The 19371-nt window shown below is 50.8% G+C and overlaps 1 protein-coding gene across 3 annotated transcripts in view; it reads left to right on the forward strand.

The window, feature by feature from the left end:
- The first annotated feature begins 300 nt into the window (after window positions 1–300).
- Window positions 301–19371, forward strand: part of TFRC (transferrin receptor) — a 28463-nt gene continuing 9392 nt past the window's right edge. The window contains exons 1-14 of one of the 3 annotated variants that reach the window (XM_077348042.1): window positions 301–391; window positions 4060–4123; window positions 5210–5423; window positions 8557–8782; window positions 9716–9856; window positions 11733–11832; window positions 12522–12644; window positions 14553–14651; window positions 14755–14894; window positions 16282–16454; window positions 17844–17963; window positions 18049–18134; window positions 18624–18687; window positions 18865–18932. In XM_077348042.1, the coding sequence (XP_077204157.1) occupies window positions 4091–4123; window positions 5210–5423; window positions 8557–8782; window positions 9716–9856; window positions 11733–11832; window positions 12522–12644; window positions 14553–14651; window positions 14755–14894; window positions 16282–16454; window positions 17844–17963; window positions 18049–18134; window positions 18624–18687; window positions 18865–18932 (1587 nt within the window). In that variant the 5' untranslated portion in view covers window positions 301–391; window positions 4060–4090. The other 2 variants (XM_077348043.1, XM_077348044.1) reach the window with 2 other exon arrangements.

The raw sequence follows: 19371 nt of genomic DNA on the forward strand, positions 1-19371 counted from the left end.
AGCCCTTTCTCCCTGACAGCCCACATTTCTATGCGCGAGGTTCAACAGCGCCGGCTTGTACGTGAGCAGGGCAAGGCGCACGCGCGCCGCCTTACCCAATCAGGCCGCTCCCTCCCCCTGCCCCCCTTTCCCCCGTTTCCCGCCTTTTCTCGGGCTCCTCCCTCCCAACTGTCACCGCCTCACGCGCCGCGCGCTCCTCCCCCCCCCCCTGGGCCCAGCCGAATTCATTTCTTTCAGCGCGACTGGCGGGCGAGGGGCGGGGCCCGAGGCCTTCGCTCTCCTTTCCCGCCCCGCCTCCTCGGCCCGTGATTGGCTGGCGGGGCCCTTGATAAGCGCGGCTTGGGGGCGCCGGGGCTCTTCGGAGCGCGTCCGCGGGAGGCCGAGCGTGCCGGTGAGTGGCTGGCGGGCGGCGAGGCGAGGGGCGGGGCGGGTGACGTCAGGGCGGCGCGCTCTCCTCCGTCGCTGCTGCAGCTGGGCGGACGAGGAGGAGGAGGAGGACGAGGCGGCGACGGCAGGTGCGCGCGGGGGGAGGGGATGGAAGGGGGGGCGCCTCCTCCTCAGGTGGCCTCTTCGCCGCCCCCCCCTCAGCCAGAGGAGGCCGCGGGGGCGCGCTGCAGTCCGGGGGCGCGCAAGGGCGCGGGGGTGACCTTCGCTGAGGACGCCATGGGCCGCAGCACGTGCGCCGAGGAGACAGAGAGAGAGAGAGAGAGAGGCCCGGGGGGTGGGTGGGGAATTGCACTCTATGGCAGGGGTGGTCCCCCTGTGGTCTTCCAGAGGTTCATGGACTACAATTCCCATGAGCCCCTGCCAGCGTTCGCTGGCAGGGGCTCATGGGAATTGTAGTCCATGAACCTCTGGAGGACCACAGGGGGACCACCCCTGGTCTATGGGCCGCTGCCCCGGCTGCTGGTGGTGGTGCTGAAGAGCCACGTGGGTGCAGGGCAGAGGAGCCATGGTAAGTCGGTCCTGGGGTCTGTGGCCAGAGCCTGAGCTCCAGGAGCCCCCCCAAGCCACCTCCCCAGGAGATGGAGCATGCCCGCCCCAGAGGAAGCGTGCTCGGTCCAGGGTTCCTGGCAAGCTTCCGTGGTGCGGTGGGGGATGCGGTCGTCTGGCCATCTAACCCCCTGCTGGTCAACCTGACATTTCACATGGGAGCCCCATGTGAAAAACCAGAGTGAAGATTAGGGGGGGGGGGTTATTTTTTTATTTTGGGGGGGAAATGGTTTTGAAGTATATGTGTGTGGGGGGGGGGACGACTACAATTGCATGTGCTTAATGCTTGTTGGAAGAGCCTGCCACTTTGAAGTACTTTTCCCTTGGGATATGGTTTCGGGGTTGTTCTGCAGGTGTGTAGTGTCTCTTGCACAACTAGCTACTAACCCGGCAAGTTAGAACCTTGCAATAGCATTGTGAAGGGGGTTGAGTAATCGGCTCACTTGGGGTGGAATTTTACTGTTTGGGATGTAATCTAAGGAGGTTGTTAAAGTGTAAGGTGTCTTTTCCACCTGACAGACATTTAAAAGAATATCAGACTGAATTGCACCTTTGAGTGTAGCAAAAGTTCAACAAACAAGGCAACTTCACTAAAAGGAGGAGGTGATGGTGGTATAGGGAGATTCTGGGTGCCATAAACCGAGGCATATCAGCTATCTCTCCCTTCTAAGGAAAGGTGGAGCTCTGTATATGCTTTATCTAGCCCATAGCAGCCAAATACTGGCAAATGGGGTGGGTTCCAGTTTTCCTTGAAGCACTTATCTCTTGCCCATGAAATGCACCGGGTGCATAGCTGAGATGTGGGGCTGTCTCTGCAATTACCTAACCACGCAATAATCATTAGCCAATGTGCAGACTGTAGTCTGTAAAAGTAGATACTGTCAAGCGGGTTCCTGTGTTGCAAAAAAATTCTAGGCAATTGTTGGTGCTTTGTAAGCCTGCTTTGACACTGAGATTTATTCTGTAGTCCACCTTTCGCACTGAGATGCGAGATGGATTGCACAGTATAATTTTGTGTCATCAGTCGTGGGAAGAGACATAATAAACAATGCAATAGAATTAGGATTTCAGAAATCCTAATCCTATTAGAATTTTTGACCTGAGTTTTCAAAGAGAGGATGGAATGCAAATTCCAAAATGAATCTGAACCAAGACATTATTAAACATGACATGTTAAACAATGCAAGAAATGAGATTGTATTCAATGCATTGAGAACAAGATGAGAATATAGAGCAACAGATGATGCATATTAGTAGTATAAATCATAAGTCTCTTTTTCTCCCTTAGTCATTCTGTTATAATGCAGCCATATTTTCCTTTTAAAAATGCCTTCCTGAACAATCCTGTTTTATGTAGCTTGCAGGTAACAGCTCAGCAACGGGCTTAAATTACGGGCAGAAAGGTATTGGCTGGATATTAGGGGGGGAAATGTACATTACAAGTGTTGAGCTATAGAATCAGCTGCCTAGGTAGATGCTGATCTTCCCTTCCCTGGCTGTCTTCAAGCGGGAGTTGGAAGAATACTCGCTCAGGATGTTCCTTTGAGCAGGGAGTGACCTGGATGGGTTCTACGGCCCTTTCAAACTCTGATTCTTGTGTGCAAAGCCTGCAGTGGAGGCTGCATTGGCAAGGGACAGAGAGACCTTGACACACCTTCCATACTTGTCAGACTACTTCCTGTGTTTGATGAGTTTGTCCTTTCTGCCACGATAGGCATTCTGGTGCACTTGGCGTCTTAATGCCAGCGCCGGCCCTGCAGCTGGCTTGTTAGTATGTGTAACATAATTAAAACCCACAATTGGAATGGGCTGTTAGAACGTCTTTTCCCACTTAGAGCAGCCTGCTCTTGTCAGAACTCACACGTTAAGCTTGGCTTGGATAGGAGACCCTAAAATAAGCCAGGGAAGGGGCTATTACTGCCTGCTGTGAAAAGCAGCTGGACTCTGGCGGCTTTTGGGGACAGTTCAGACGTTGGCTGACAACTGGGGTTGCACCTACTGTCTTTACAAGACGCCTGATTCTCGCCTAGCTACACAAAGCAAAGTCCTGCCAAAGGTATGGTGGGATTAGCTTGTGCTTCTGAAAGTCCTCCCCCCCCCCCCATTCACGCTTGCCAGAAATGTTCACCAGTGGCTATTTTCTTCAACTCTCTTCCTGATGTTGCCCCTGAATTAAATAAGAAAAACTGTGTTGGAACAAGGCAGTGGCCCACCCAATCCAACACTGTCCACACGGGCCAATAACAGGAGATCCACCGGCAGGACCAACCCTCCCAGTGTTGCCCCCCCCCCAAGCACCGAGAATACAGAGCATCACTGCTCCAGTGTTCCATCTATACCTGATCTATACCTTGGGGCTAATAGGCACTCAAGGACTTCTGCTCTGTACGTTTATCCAGTATCCTCTCTAAGCTCTCTTTACTCGTAGCTGCCGTAACTGTATACTAGCATAGAACACAAGTACGTGTGCCAAAGCTCCTCTGTGTTTTATATGACTGCCTTATATTGACTAGATCAGGGATAGTCAACCTGTGATCCTCCAGATGTCCATGGACTACAATTCCCATGAGCTCATGGGACTTGGTCCATGGACATCTGGAGGGCCACAGGTTTGACTACCCGTGGACTAGATGACATCCTTCAGATGGCCTGGTTGTAGCACAGAGATCCTGTGGCCAGTACACCTGGAATGTTAGCGGTTTAGCCAAGTGACCTAGGAATGAGATTCTGACTTCTGATTAGTCCCTTTTCAGCTTATATAAGGGGGATAAATCTGTGTGATGTAGGTTATTGAACAACAACAACAAAAAAGAATATATTGTGGTTTACTTAAGCTTGTGAGGATCCAAATCCCAAAACCTTTCCCCGATGCTCATTTTGGCTTATGTGCATTATAACAAAACCTTTTCCAGTCGTTATGATTGAGGCACAGTTATAATTTTAGGTCTCAGCTGTCACTTTTGTCGGCCTTCCTTATAGAGGGGCAAATACTTAATCTGTTCTCAGTGAATATACGTGCCAGTGAAAAATTGGCTCAACTAATCTGCTGATTTTTTTAACTCCTAGGTTTCAATCACACACCTGAAGAAGTCCAAGGATGGATCATGCTAGGAAAGCAATATATAACCTGGTAAGCAGGACGCTTGCGACTGGGTCGGCACTCTGCTCGATGCAGCATTTAGCTATGTTCTCTCTGAAATAGGCCTGCTGGTGGCTTTGCAAGTACACAGAGCGAGTTTTACAGGCTCAACTTGTATTTGAATAATCAGATGTGGCGGGGAAAAGAGGAACGTGAATCTTTTAAGCAAGACAGTATAAACTGATATTCCAGTTCAGTCTTGGCCATTGGCTGTTGAAACTGAAGGGATGAAAAAGTACATGCCTCGGTGAAATAGCTCTTATAGTCCTTCCTTCCACGGCGTACCTTTTCTTTTTAGTCGTCCACACTTCAGTCCTGACCACCTACAGAAACCAGGCCAGGCTGTGTAATTGTTTGGGTCTGTTTCTTCCTCCATCACAACAAATGTTTCAAGGAGCTGACCGTATCTTGTACGCTGTAAGTCCACTGAGCTCCCATGGTGCCAGGGGTGAGACTAGAATCTGGGGGACCCAGGTTTGAATCCCCACTCTGCCTTGGAAACACAAAGTGGCCAAATTACACACTCAACCTAACCACCTCGTTGGCGGGTTGTGAGGCTAAATCAGAGGAAAGGGGAATGATATAAGCTGCTTCAGATCCCCGTTGGGGAGAAAGGCAGGACAGAAATGAAGCAAACAGATTGGTGAGTCTGCAACCCGCGAAATAAAACTGGAATGAAGCACACAAAGCTAAAATGCCCAAGCAGTTGCTGGTTCCCTCGGTCATCTGATCCATGGACCCAAGTGTTGTCTTTGTCCCCCACCAAAGGTCACTAGTAAACAAGACCTTTGGAAAGGCCTTGTTTCAGAGGTCACAAACTTTGCACTTTTCTTGGATTCCTGGATATGGGGATGGGGGGCAGGGAGAAGGGCTGTGGCAGGAGGTCTTGAGCAACTGATCTCAATCTTTATGGAGGAAGCTCAGAGTTCAGCAAAACGCCTTAAATAGAATGCTGATAGGCTTGCTTTGTTCTTAAAGCAGTCCCCTCTCTGGCTTGAGTCGGTGCTGCTGGCCTCTTGGGTGCTCTTGGGTGCTCATATCAGTCTTCATTGAGCTGGCTGAATCCTTTCTTCCCAGTTTGGCGGGGAGCCCCTCTCGTACACCCGATTCAGTCTCGCTCGGCAGCCGGACGGGGATAGCAGTCACGTGGAGATGAAGCTTTCTGCCGAAGACGAGGAAGGAGGTGAAAACGGAGTCATCGACCACGTCCACCCCCAGAGAGTGAAGCCGCACAAGACCAATCGGCACCTCTTCTGCGTGTCCTCTGTAGCAGTACTGCTTTTTCTTGCAGGTAAGGGCTAGGGACAAGCAGAATTCATGGGGGTCACATTTGCATGTAGAAGGCAGTGGAGAGAGGACTACTGAAATGGACTACTGCACAGCCTGGCTGTTAAAGACAATGATTCACTTGCTGTTGGTGTGATCCCCCCCCTCAGCCCAATCAAAGAGGAATGTACTATGGAAGTGAGGGATGGCTAGTGGCTTACAGGTGTCACAAGGTGAGCAGAGTTTCCTTCAGTGGAAATGGTTTGGTGGTGGTGGCAAGTAGAAGAAGAAGAAGAACTGATATATTTAACTGCTCGAAGGAGTTTCGAAGCGGCTTACAATCCCCTTCCCTTCCTTCTCCCCACAAGAGACACCCTGTGAGGTAGGGGGGGCTGAGAGAGCTTCTCGCAGGACTGTTCAGACAGAGCAGCACTATCGGGCCTGTGACAAGCCCAAGGCCACCCAGATTGCTGCATGTGGGGGAGCAGGGACTCAAACCCGACTCATCAGGTTAGAAGCCGCTGCTCTTAATCGCTGTCGAGTGGTAGATGATTTAAGTCATCCTGAAGGGTTCAAACGAAAAAAGGGGGAGTGCATGGTAAATCACAGTCCAAAGTCACAAGGGACCCCTGTAGGCAGCCAGGAACATAAATCTTTAAAACAGATGAGAGAACTTGCACTGGTTACAGGCTACAGTTTTGCAAGGCCTTCCTCAGTGACTATTAACTACAATAAAGCAAAGTAAACAAGTCATAAAGCGTCAGTTTTTTAAAAAGTAATGAAACAACAATCATGTACCATGAGGTTATAACTCACCAGTCAGGCTTATAAGAGTTCAAGCAGCCCCAGAGCTCTTGAGCCTTTCAGTAACGTACGTGGGGAACCCCTCTGCTTGAGGTTAACAAGCTGCCTTGTGGAGTCCCTCGAGCTGTTCTCTCTCCAGTCCTACTCAACATCTTCACGCTCCCTCTTGCCCAACTGGTGTGGAAGTTTGGGCTGGGATGTCATCAATACGCTGACGACTCGCAGCTTTTCCTCCTCACGATGGCCGCCCTGATTCTCCCCCAGAGGCATTAGCCAGCTGCCTGGAAGCAGTGACAAGGTGGCTCAAGCAGAGCCCTTCAAAGATGGAGGTCCTACGGCTAGATAGGAGGGGTCCAAGCAAGGAACTGCGCCTGTCCAGCCTGCACGGAGTGCAGCTATCAGGGGCTCCCTCTGCCAGGAACCTGGGCGTGATCCTCAATGCCTCTTAATGGAGGCTCAGGTTACGCAGCAGGCATTCTGCCACCTTTGCCAAGCCAAAGTACTAGCTCCCTACTTGGCTCCGGAACACCGAGTCACAGTGATCCATGCTAGGTCACCTCTAGACTGGACTTCTGCAGCTCAGTCTATGCAGGCCTGCTTTTGACCTTGATCCGGAAACTCCATCTGGTCCAGAAGGCAGTAGCCAGCAACCTCGCAGCAACACTGGAAGTCCCACATTCAGCCCATTCTTCAACTGCTGGCTACCAGTCGAATTCCATATCAGACTTAAGGTTCTGGTTATCACCTTTAAGGCCATAGGTGGTCTTGGCCCAGTGTACCTGAGGGACCGCCTTCCTGCCTACACCCCTCAGAGAGGTTTATGCTCTGCTACATCCAACTGCCTAGTGATCTCTGGCCCCAAGGACGCTCGCTTGACCTACACCAGGCCCAGAGCTTTCTCTGTCCTGGTCTCCTCCTGGTAGAATGAGCTCCCAGAGGAGATCAAGGCCTGCAAAAGGGAGCTCTTCTGCCAGGCATTTGGTTGAGGTCGACTGGACCATTCCTTCCTCTGCCCCCCCCAGCCTCCCTCCCATGTAAATCATCATCTGTACTGCCCAATCATGGGGCCTCAGGACACTGTGATGATCTTCTGTTCACATTGTTCTAGCATATTAATGGTCTGTTGTTTTTACTGTTTATTATTTATAGCCATTGATTTCTTTGTATGGTTCCTGTTTTATGGTCCAGCAAGTTTTATGGAAACCACCCTCTCCTGAGCCCCAGGAGAGGGCGGCATATGCATTTTAGATAAATAAATAAAGGGAAATAGAGCTGAGCCCTCTAATTAAACTACTGAAACACTCTTACAAAGCAAACAGCTCTTTCAGGACTGCGATTAGCCCAGGGTCACCCAGCTGGCTGCATGTGACGGAGCGGGGAAGCTGCTGCTCTTACCCACTACACAAGGGGTAGTCAACCTGTGGCCCTCCAGATGTCCGTGGACTACAATTCCCATGAGCCCCTGCCAGCATTCTCTGGCAGGGGCTCATGGGAATTGTAGTCCACGGACATCTGGAGGACCACAGGTTGACTACCCCTGCATTACACCATGCTGTTTTGTTGTAGTTAATAATTGACACTGAGGAAGGATTTACGAAATTTTACACTCAAACCAGTGCAAGTTCTGTCAACTGAAGCTCCTTGTTTTTCTTAAAGATTTACGTTCCTGGCTGCCCACATGGGACCCTGTAGGGTTTTCAAGGCAAGAGACGGTGGGTTTGCCACTGCCTGCCTCAGTAGCCTGGTGGTCTGCCCTCCAAATACTAGCCAGGTCTGACCCTGTGTAGCTCCTGAGATCAGACGGGCACAGGGTAGCCTGCATCCTCCAGCTTAGGGCAGCGGCTCCTGTGTCACAGCTGACTTAGTGACCCTATGGGACAGGTGGCCAACCTGTTTCTCTCCAGATGTCCATGGACTACAATTCCCATGAGCCCTTGCCAGCGTGTGCTGTCGGGTTTTCAAGGCGGCTTACCATTGCCTTCCTCTGCATGACGATCGTGGTGTTCCTGGGTCTCGCAGCCAACTGCTGACCAGGGTCAACCCTTGCTTGGCTCCCAAGAGCTGTTGAAACCGAGCTAACCTGGGCTGTCAGGGGCAGTTCCTGGGCCACCTTCCAGTTACTTATAGCAAAGGTTTCCATGTGCCACCACAAGGCGTCTTGGCTTGTGGAGAGAAATAATCTCACTTCGGTGCTAGGAAGGATCTAGTTAAGGCCAAAATAAACACAATGAAAACTATCCATAAATGTTTACCGTCTTCGATCTGCGTGTATTATTAATATATAAACAAATCAATAAAAAACAAAATGAACAGAATAAAAGGATAAATAAAAAGAATCATTTATTCCTCTCTAGGTTTCCTGTTTGGCTACCTGACCTTCCGTACGAGGATGCCGGAGGCCAGAGACGGTGTGAATGGACTTGAAACGTGCCAGGGCGCTCAGTGTGGGACTGCAGAAGAACCCACTGAGGCCGAGGCGCTTGGCTTGAGACCGGAACCAGAGCCTATGCTGTACTGGAATGACCTCCAAGACAAGTTAACGGAGAAACTGCGAGATGTCAGCTTCCAAAATGAAATCAGGTAAACGGTCTGCAAAAAGCCCTCCAAAACTCTGGTGTAAGAGAATACTCTTGTTCATGTCACGATACAACCACCTCTTAAGGTTCCAGGTTCATTGACTTGGTGTCAAAACGGCCAGCACTAAGAGTGAAAAAGATGGAGTTATTTTTGCAAGTGAAAACGGCCTGGTCTTACAAATGAGTGTAGAGCAATGAATGGCATGCATATACATTCTTGTAAAGGCTTTCAAAACATAGGGGGAAAAAACGGAATATTCCACTTGTGATGACAAAGATTTCATTGTTTTCCCCTTATCAACAACTCTGCCTTCTTGTACCTGCAAGCTCACTTGATTCTCCTTAAGTAGGGGTAGTCAAACTGCGGCCCTCCAGATGTCCAGGGACTACAATTCCCATGAGCCCCTGCCAGCAAACGCTGGCAGCGGCTCCTGGGAATTGTAGTCCATTGACATCAGGAGGGCTGCAGTTTGACTACCCCTGTCCTAAAGGCACAAGTTTCCCTGACGCCCCCTCCTCTCTCCCTTGGCAACATACCTTTCCAGGTGTTTTGACTGAAATCAGAGGAGAGGGGGGAGGGAAGGACTCATGAACTGGCAGGCTAGGAGATTGTTGGCTCCAGATGGGGCGCTGATTAAAACAAAAAGAATTATTTGATCCATTTTTATACTGCCCTCTTTGCGAGCTGGCTCAGGGCAGTCTACGACGCCAGCAGTAACAATAGTAGGAGTTAAAATAATGAATGACATTTAAAAGCCACAGCTCTAATTAGCAGCAACTTCAGTTACCATGGTCATTTCTAACTCTGTGCTTTCGCTGAGTATTCCAGACAATGTGTTCGTAGGGGTATTTTTTATAGGTGGGGCCCATTCGATTTAATTTTAAATTCTTTAGTATGAAAGTGGTAGCTGACAGATGCGTGGTCCTCTCTTTCTAGGAGGGTCTCTTCTGCTTCCCATGAGGCTGGCACGGGGGCTGACGAGGATCTGGCCAACTACGTCTACAGTGCGTTCAACAACTACAAGCTAGATAAAATATGGAAGAACGAACAATACGTTCGGGTGCAGGTCCCCGGAAGGTAGGTGCTGCTCCACATCATTGAACTCTGGTGGTCTTGGTGCCCCCTGAAAACAGACACTCAATTCCTCTTGAGAACTTGAGCGTGGTGAAACTTCCGTGGAAGGAGGAACCCGCAAGTTAGGGAAGAAGAGCTGTTTTTTTCATACCCCGCTTTTGATTACCCAAAGGAGTCTCAAAGTGGCTTACCATTTCCTTCCCTTCCTGCCGTAGACACCCAGTGAAGTAGCTGGGGCTGAGAGAGATCTGAATGAACTGCTCTACAAGAACAGCTCTAGAACTGACTGTCCCGAGGCCACCCAGCTGGCTGCATGTGGGGGAAGACGCGGGAATCAAACCTGGCTCTCCAAATTAGAGGCTGCAGTTCTTTAACCACTCTGTCACGCGCTCTTCTCTGAAAACCTGGTTGGCCAAAGATAACAACAAAATGACACACGCTGCAGGCCACCTTTCACAAAGTTTTTAGTTCTTTTTTGAAAAATTTCCACCTGCAGCCTATTAGGAAAGTAGTCGAAGAAAAGAGCGGGGTACTTTGCTTTTCACCACCCAAAGGAGTCTCAAACCGGCTTAGAAACCCCTTTCCCTGTCACAGAAGTCACCCTGTGATTTAGGTGGGGCTGAGGGAGCTCTGAGAGAAAGGTTCTGCTCTAGGAGAACTTAGTTGAGGAATCTTGTGAGAACTGTCCCATATGGGGGAGTACAGTATTCAGGGAAAGTTTGGGCCACTTTCTTTGTATCCCCAAAATCCCAGTTCTTTCATTCCAAAGGCTGGGTGTTTCTCTTGGCAGGGGCAGGCGATGTTTAGGTCACAAGAACAACTGAACCCTGCATAAGCATCAGGTAACAGGACACAAGCAAGAACCAGCATGGGCTGGTATGTGAGGGACAGCCCTCCAATGGTTGAACTTCCTCCAGAACCGGAAACAGGGTTGCCGTGGAGGGGAATCAGTCGTGCCTTTACAATCTTCCTTGCAGAGTTCCACAAGGTGCAATACTCCCCCCACCCTCCACGCTCAACATCTTTCTGTGCCTGTAGCCAAGCTGGTCCAGAGCTTTGGACCGGGTTGTCACCAGTATGCTGATGACACCCAGCTCTTTTGTTGGGCAGCCACCCTGCCTCCCCACCCCTCCACCCGGAAACCTTTGCCAGTTGTTTGGAATCTGTGAAGTTCTGGCTAAGCAAAGCTGGCTGAAATTCTACCCTTCCAAGACAGAAATCCTGTGGCTGGGTGGGAAGGGACCTGAGGAGGAAGAGCGATTGCCCTGGCTGGTGCAGTGCACTCAGCCAAGGATTTGGGTGTGATTTTGGATGCTACCCTGTCAGTGGAGGCCCAGGTCACTAAAGTAGCCCAGCCATTTATTGTACTAATAGGTTGGTGGTCCCCAGCCCACAGAAAATTGGCCTGGCCTCAATCGGGGCCTTTTCAGCCCTGGCCCCTGCTTGGTGGAATGAGCTTCCAAGAGAGCTACAGGCCCTGCCAGAACTAATGCCTTTTCCACAGGGCCTGCAGGACAGTTTTCCCACCAAGATTTGGGTTGAGGCAGGTGAAGGAGCTCTTGGGCCCCTCCTCTGATGAGACCCAGCTACATCTTCTTAGGTGGGTGGTTTGGCAGCAGGGTGTGTGGGGCTTTTTAAAGAGAAAGGGAGGTTGTTTTTATGACTTTTAGTATTGTATGTTACATTTTGTATTGTTTTTAAACTAATGCGAGCCCCCAAGAGCGGTGACATATACACATATGTAAGAAATGAATAAAATAAAACTGGAAAGATCTTCAAATCCTGTGATCAGTGACCCAAGCCTTGGGACGCAGCTTGATGTTATTTCCAAACGGGGCTTTCCCAGTGAAGCGGTGTGCATGATGTCTTTTTCCTTTAGCTCTCCGAATGTCGTTTCGCTGGAAGTTCGTGATGGGAGCACAGAAAACCTCGACGTGTCAGGGGCTTACGTGGCGTACAGTGTAACTGGGGAAGTTGTGGTAAGTGGGCTTGACACGTCTGGATCACTCCAGCAGTGCTGCGAGATGCTAATGCAGTAGTCAGCAGCACATCTCAAGTTTGCTTGGCCCAGCAGGGTTGGCCCTATGGTGGGTTATCATAGAATCCTAGGGAGGGAAGGGGCCATGCAGGCCATCTAGTCCCACCCCCTGCTCAGTGCAGGATAAGCCTCCAGCATCCAGGAGAAGGATCTTTCCATCCGCTGCTTGAAGACGGCCAGTGAGGGGGAGCTCCCCACCTCTTTAGGCAGCCCCTTCCACTGCTGAACTAGACTCCTAGAATCCTAGAGTGGGAAGGGGCCATGCAGGCCATCTAGTCCCACCCCCTGCTCAGTGCAGGATCAGCCTCCAGCATCCAGGAGAAGGATCTTTCCATCCGCTGCTTGAAGACGGCCAGTGAGGGGGAGCTCCCCACCCCCTTAGGCAGTTGGTTGGCAAGGAAGGAGACAAATCATTGTGCTCCTTGTTTTGTGGCTTGAAGATTTGCCTTGACCCTGGTACCATCTGACTTGCTTTGTACTGTAGGGGTCTTCCTTAGTTTCTCTTCTACCACTGAGGCTCTGGTGTTTTCCAGAAGGGTGTTAAGAACGGCGGCAGTCTTGGCGTAGCAGCCCCTCCTGTGCTTCGATCCGGAGGGATCAGTTGGGATCTCGCTGTGCTTTTTCTCCTAGGGCAAACCCATTTATGCCAATTTTGGTCGCAATGAAGACTTTGACACTCTGAAGGAGAGAAAGATTTCCATAAACGGGACGCTGATCCTTGTCAGAGCTGGCAAGATTGCGTTTGCCGAGAAGGTAAGAATGGATTGAAAATGCTGAGTTGGTGAGCGGAATGCTGGGGGGAAGCAGAGCCCCCTGCCAGAATATCCTGCTTGAGCTCTGGGCGGTTCCTAGAAGAACATGGGTCCGAAGTGGAGCTCCAGCCCGAAGCAGCCAGCGGCACGGGGCAGGGGAGGGGAGACGTAGGTGGCGGCACGGAACCCGGCACCTGCATGCCATCCCTCTCCCCCTTACCGCAAGCCTCTTCGGCACCCGAAGCACACAACCCTCGTCCCCAGCCTTTTTGAGCCTGCAGGCCCCTTGGGGACTCTGAAACAGGGCACAAATTGGCTGCCACGCAGCAGCTGTCCCTGCTTGCCTTCAGTCAGACAGGGAGGCTCTTCGTGGTGTGGTGGCGGCTTTTTAAAAATTAGCACCGTCCATCAAATCTCCACTGACCAATCAGAAGGCTTGCTCGGTGGAAGCCTCGCCTCTCCCATCCCACTCTCTGAAAGCACCTGGTGGGGTAACAAAAATGTTGTCGATGGGATGACCTGGTGACCTCCTGGCCTAGTCACCTTCCAGGACTGAGAACAGGCCATTATGGTGAAATTCCATAGAGTGAAATCCATGGGTGAGCTGTGTTGTCCTCTTGATCATTCCCTGTCCCATAACTCTGTTGCCGCAACAGATTCCCCCATGATGAAAGGGGTCTTTCTGATTCCTACTGTCAGTGCAGACCTCTGGTTCATCGTCTTTTTTTTTTTTTTTTTTTTTTTTGCTGCGGGGTGTGTGTGTCTCTCGTATCACCCAAGAGTAACGTTTAGTGGAGAGCACATGGGGAAATAAGAATGTGTCTTCCAGCTGGTGTTGGAACGCAGTGATTATAACATGCTGCTGCCATTGAATACCAGCGTAGCCAAAAGGATCGAGTTGGGCCGGCTAGTCCTATTCTGTCCCCATCTTCCCATGGCAGGCCTTAGGCGTACGGATTCTTCTGGCTCTCTGTATGGGGTTTACCATAACCAGTTCCTTGCAAGGGGGTGGGGGCTCAACCTCTTACGGAATGGCCTCCCAAGGAGCTGAAGGGAGACACCAGCCCTGGGCATTTTAAAGATGTGTGGCGAAGCTAGCCATTGTCTTGTAGGGTGGATTAAGGTAAAGGTAAAGGTATCCCCTGTGCAAAGCACCAAGTCATGTCTGACCCTTGGGGTGACGCCTTCTAGCGTTTTCATGGCAGACTCAACACAGGGTGGTTTGCCAGTGCCTTCCCCAGTCATTACCATTGGAGTAATGGGGATTAATGGATTAATGGGGCTTTAAAAAAATAAACTGTTTTAGCTCAGAATTTTAAGTGACCTTGAACCGCACAGGAAAAGCAGGGAATAAATATTTTGACATATTAAACATAAAAAGTAAGAATTGGAGAATCATTCCTTTCTACATGAGGTTAGGCAGCTGTTTTTTTTTTGGGAAATATGCTCCCCCACATGGGTGTTCTGACTTTGCCAGATGTGAGTTATTTGCTAGACTGGAGTCCAGTTGCAATTCAGAGATAAGCAATGCTTTGTGGGTATTTTGAGAGTCAAAGCTCTCTTTGTCAAGTCACATGATGAAATTGTTGTTGCTCTCCAAGGTGCTGCTGGGCTTGCCTCTAGCTGTCAGACTGCGGACCAGCACAGCCCCCCTCCGAAGCAGTTCATGGAGACTTTGCCCTTCTTCTCGTGATTCTAGAGAGCTAGCTGTGGCCTTGTATTATAAACAGCAAAAAGGAGTATAATGTAGCCATAAACTCAAAGGTTTGGTCCACAATAGGTGCTGCCCTCTCTACTAAGCAGTGTGTTATAGTTCGGCAGTTTTTTGTCTTTTGGCTTGCCAAAATAGTCCCAACTTAGGGGCGCATAGAGCAGAATTCCCAACCAGTTCTCCAAACATCTGTTCTAGGTGGCCAATGCCCAGAAGCAAGGAGCCGTTGGAGTCTTGATATTCCCTTCCCCGGCTGACTACGGAGGCCTCGGAGACGACGTGGCGCAGTTTGGCCATGTGAGTGTCTGTCCTCTCTCCTGGGTAAACACAGGTAGTTATTCTGCCTTGTCCTGCAAGTTGGCTGTATTGTGCATGAAACTCTGTTTTTGTTCCTTTTCAGGCTCACCTTGGGATGGGTGACCCCTTCACCCCAGGGTTCCCTTCTTTCAACCATACCCAGTTTCCACCAGCTGCTTCCTCAGGCCTGCCGCGTATTCCTGTGCAGACCATCTCTAGTTCTGCTGCGCGGAAAGTGTTCAGGTAAATATCTTCCTATTCTCAAGTTAGGCAGGCAATACCCAGGCATCCTTGGGAACAAGCAGATGAAGTAGCATGTAGGAGAGGAAACTAGAGCTGGAAAAAGGATCTCAAGGGTCATCTAGCCCAGTCCCCTACACCAGGGGTAGTCAACCTGTGGTCCTCCAGATGTTCATGGACTATCCCATGAGCCCCTGCCAGCAAATGCTAGCAGGAGTTCATGGGAATTGTAGTCCATGGACACCTGGAGGACCACAGGTTGACTACTCCTGCCCTACACAACAGAAAATTTGCAGCTGCCTCCACTCCCACGGTGACCCTTGCTCTATGTCCAGAGGAGGGCAGAAACCCCTCTAGGATCCTTCCCTCCCTCCCTCCCTCCCATTATCCGTCTCAGTCAATAGACTCATCATTGCTGTCTGTTGGCCATCTAGCCTCTACTTAAAGCCTCCAAAAGAAAGAAAATCCACCACTTCCCAAGGAAGCCTCTTCACTGAGGAACTTGACTGAGGCTTAGCTGAAAATTCTTTTTTTGTTCCATTGGTTCTGGAGGTTGACCGAGCAGCTGGTGTTATTTTCCAGCATATAAAGAGGCTTTTCATGGGGAGCGTTCAGTTGTAATAATTAATATTTAATATCTCCATATAAAAATAAGCTTTAGTCCTTGCTAAGAGCACCCAGCTGAAGTGTCCATTGGGAGATTTTTTTATATTTGATGGATAGTATTACTGCGCTAATGAATGCAGCAGGCCGCCTTGCACGTTAATCAGAACTCTGCCTATAAGTAACATTGTCGCACAGCTGATAGGAGAGTGAAATGAGTTCTCCTAAAAAAGACTTTGGCTGAAGATCGAGATGGTGTAAGCCGGATGTGGTGAAAGTCACAGGGACACGTCCTTGTGTCAAATTGCAAGTGGCTCTTAGTAATCCACATGAACCTCCCTGTCTTCTTCTGGGATAATCACTTATCAGGGCCTTTCCATATTCCGGATTGAGTAGCTTCAGGCATCCTGAGTAGTGGTTAGAACATACCCCACAGTACAGCAGCTAGGTCAAGTTGGGTGGCCGGGTGAGTCTGTCTGCAGAAGCAGAAAAGAGCCAGAGTCCAACAGCACCTGAAAGACTACACAGTTGGTGGCAAGAGAGGAGCCTCCAGCAGTCACAGCTCCCTTCAGGCATGTGAATCTGAAGAAGTGAGCAGCAACACAGGAAAGCTCATCCCTTGCCACAAATTTTGTTAGGTGCTGCAAAGTTGACCCGCGGGGCACTTATTAGCCTGACTCCCTCTGCTCTCAAGGGCAGTAAAAGAGTCCTGAAAGATAGCCAAGACCTTGGGGGGGGGGGAGAGTGGAGTCAAAGCAGGGATTTCAAGCCTGGCCTCTGCTTTCAGCCGCATGTCCGGGGTAATCTGCCCGACGGGGTGGAGCGGCACGTACAGCTCTGCTTGCAGACTCGACTCGGGCAACCCTTCTGGAGTGACTGTGCGCCTCCGAATCAACAACGTTTTTGAAGAGAGGAGAATCCTAAATGTCTTTGGGGTGATCAAAGGTTTTGAGGAACCAGGTAAGCCCCGCGGGATTGCATCCATGATGGGGGGTGCTGCAGCTGTGTGCCAGCCACAGAGCTGGGTTGCAAGCTTTTGAGCCTATTCTCAAGACTAATTAGGCCAGCCATGTTTGCGTAATGGGCTGTGTTCCTTTTATTGGCTGGCTATGTTCCTGAGGGCTGTTTTTGTACAAAATAGTGGGGAAAAGCCAAGTTTGAACCTTGGAGTGGCAGAGCTAAACACACAAGGGGAAGGGTGAGTGGGTGATGTGCTACCTCTCATGCCTCTGAGCTCCCAATAAGCAGACCCATTGGAAAGAAAGAAATTGCTCTAATGAGGAAAACAGTGAAAAGAAGTAAGGGTGGGCCGTGGGGCGTGGTTGGGCTTGTCACCAGAGGGAGGGAGAGAGACAAGGCTCTGCCATAGGTGCTGCGAGAGTCTACTTGGCTACTTATTTTATGTTCTATGCCAGTGGATCTCAATCTGGGGGCCGGGGACCCCTTTGGGGGTCGAATGACCCTTTCCCAGGGGTCGCGGCAGGGCAAGCAGCTTGGCTGGGGCTGGGGGGACGACTCCATCCACACAACAGCCTTGCGGGGTAGATCGAGAGAGAGTGTTTGTCTGTCTGGAGCAGCAGCAAAGAGCGAGATCAGCATGGTGGGACAAGAGGCAGAACTGAACTGAAGCCTCCAATCAGCTAAGGATCCCTGGCCCTAAAGAAGTCCGCCTGGTCTCGACCAGGGCCAGAGCATTCTCTGTTCTGGCCCCCACCTGGTGGAATGAGCTCCCAGAGGAGATCAGGGCCCTGACGGAGCTTAAACAGTTCCGCAGGGCCTGCAAAAAGGAGCTCCTCCACCAGGCATTTGGCCGAGACCAGACATAATCAATCAGCGACCAAGGGCCCCTGCTCCCCCCCCTCAGAATCCCATCAATAAGCCCTGGACCTGTTGTATTACTATATTGTTTACTGTTATACTGTGTTGTTATCTGGTTACAATTATTAGTTATCAGTTATACATGTTCTACAGACTGTTTTATGTATTGTTTTCTGTTATAATGTAAACCGCCCTGAGCCTCTGGGGAGGGCGGTATAGAAGTATGATTAATAAATAAATAAATAATAAATAAATAAATATAACATAATGAACAATGGATCTTCACACCATGGGTCAGTTTCGGTTTAATTTCTGTGAAAGAACCCTTGCATAATTTTATGGCTGGGGGTCACCGCAACATGAGGAACTGTATGGAAGGGTCGCGGCATTAGGAAGATTGAGAACCCCTGGGCTCTGCTTTCTGTGTGTGGCTGCCAGGTGACATGTAATTCTAGGCTGAGCCCTGGACCTTAGGAAGCTCTTAGGAACGCCCGTCTCACATGCTTCACCCTGTTGTTGCTTTCCCGGCAGATCGATACGTCATGATCGGCGCCCAGCGTGACTCCTGGGGGTATGGAGCTGCCAAGTCCGGGGTGGGAACAGCCATTTTACTGACACTTGCCAGCGCAGTCTCGCAGCTAGTGAAAAACGGTAAGGCTCTTGCCCCCGGGGTTATTGTGTTGTTTATCCTGCCACGCCTGCAAGCATTATGCGTCTGTCCTCTTCTGTGTTTCAGAAGGCTACAAGCCCCGCCGGGGCCTCGTGTTTGCCAGCTGGAGTGCTGGTGAGTTTGGAGCCGTCGGCGCCACCGAGTGGCTGGAGGCAAGTAGGGGCTGGCGGTGGTGGGGTGGGGTGGAATTTTCTCCAGGCGGTACTGGTGTCAGCATGCCTGGAGGTGGGGCAGCAGCTAGAAGCCAGGCCTCCCGGGAGCTCCTGGTGCCGCATCCTGCTCCCTGCCTGCGTGCTTGGAAACACGCCGTCACCTACGCTTGCAGGGGAGCCGTTAGGCCAAAGCCCAAGGTGTGCAGAAGAGATTCTGGAGCACTTCCTGATAGAGACACCAGTCCATGCTTTTGGGAAAAGGGTAGACAGGGAGTTGTCAGGGCAGTGGGAGGGCTGACGAGGGTGAGAAGTTGGGGGGCACATGCCCAGAAGTTTGGGAAAGTATCGGGGGGGGGGGAGAGTCTGCTGGTGGGCAGATAAGGACCTCTGGGCACAGTGTGCCCCCAAAACCCAGCACCTTCTTTGCCTCAGAGTATTGTCGTGTGCCGATGGCCGCTAAGTACTCCTGCGTTCTCTCCCGTGTCTTAGGGCTATGCTGCCATGCTGCACCTGAAAGCTTTTGCCTACATCAACCTGGATCTGGCCGTGACAGGTAAGTGTCAAGGAATGGGATGTCTTGGGGTCTGAACCAAAGAGGAAACAAGGTCCTCAGAGGGTCACTCCCTGCCATTTCCCAGCCTTGGAAAGATGCCTGATCTGGTTGAACATCTGGAAAGCTGCTGCCAGTCAGAGGAGACAACAACTAATCTTTGTCAACTGCACCCCACAGGTTCAGGTGACTTCCGGTTCTCTGCCAGCTCCATGCTGAAACAGCTTCTCAAGGAAGCAGTCACAAACGTGAGTAGTACTCGGCTTGCACTCATGGCTCTAATCCAAGCCCTGGGGTTGCTGTCGTGGTTACGAGCGGCGGATTCTATTCTGGCAAGCTGGGCTTGATTCCCCGCTCCTTCTCCACATGCAGCCAGTTGGCTGACCTTGAGATCATCACAGCACTGATAGTGCGGTTCTCGCAGAGCAGTAATCTCAGGGCTCTCAGCCCCACCACCCTCATAGGGTGTCTGTTGTGGGGAGAGGAAAGGGAAGGCGACTGTAAGCCACTTTGAGACTCTTTCGGGTAGAGAAAAGCAGCATAGAAGAACCAACTCTTCTTCTCCTTCAGTAATCTCAGGGCTCTCTCAGCCTCACCCACCTCACAGGGTGTCTGTTGTGGGGAGAGGAAAGGGAAGGCGAATGGAAGCCTCTTGGAGACTCCTTCAGGTAGAGAAAAGCGGCATCA

The sequence above is a fragment of the Paroedura picta genome, chromosome 8, assembly GCF_049243985.1.
Source record: "Paroedura picta isolate Pp20150507F chromosome 8, Ppicta_v3.0, whole genome shotgun sequence".
Lineage (NCBI taxonomy): Eukaryota > Metazoa > Chordata > Lepidosauria > Squamata > Gekkonidae > Paroedura > Paroedura picta.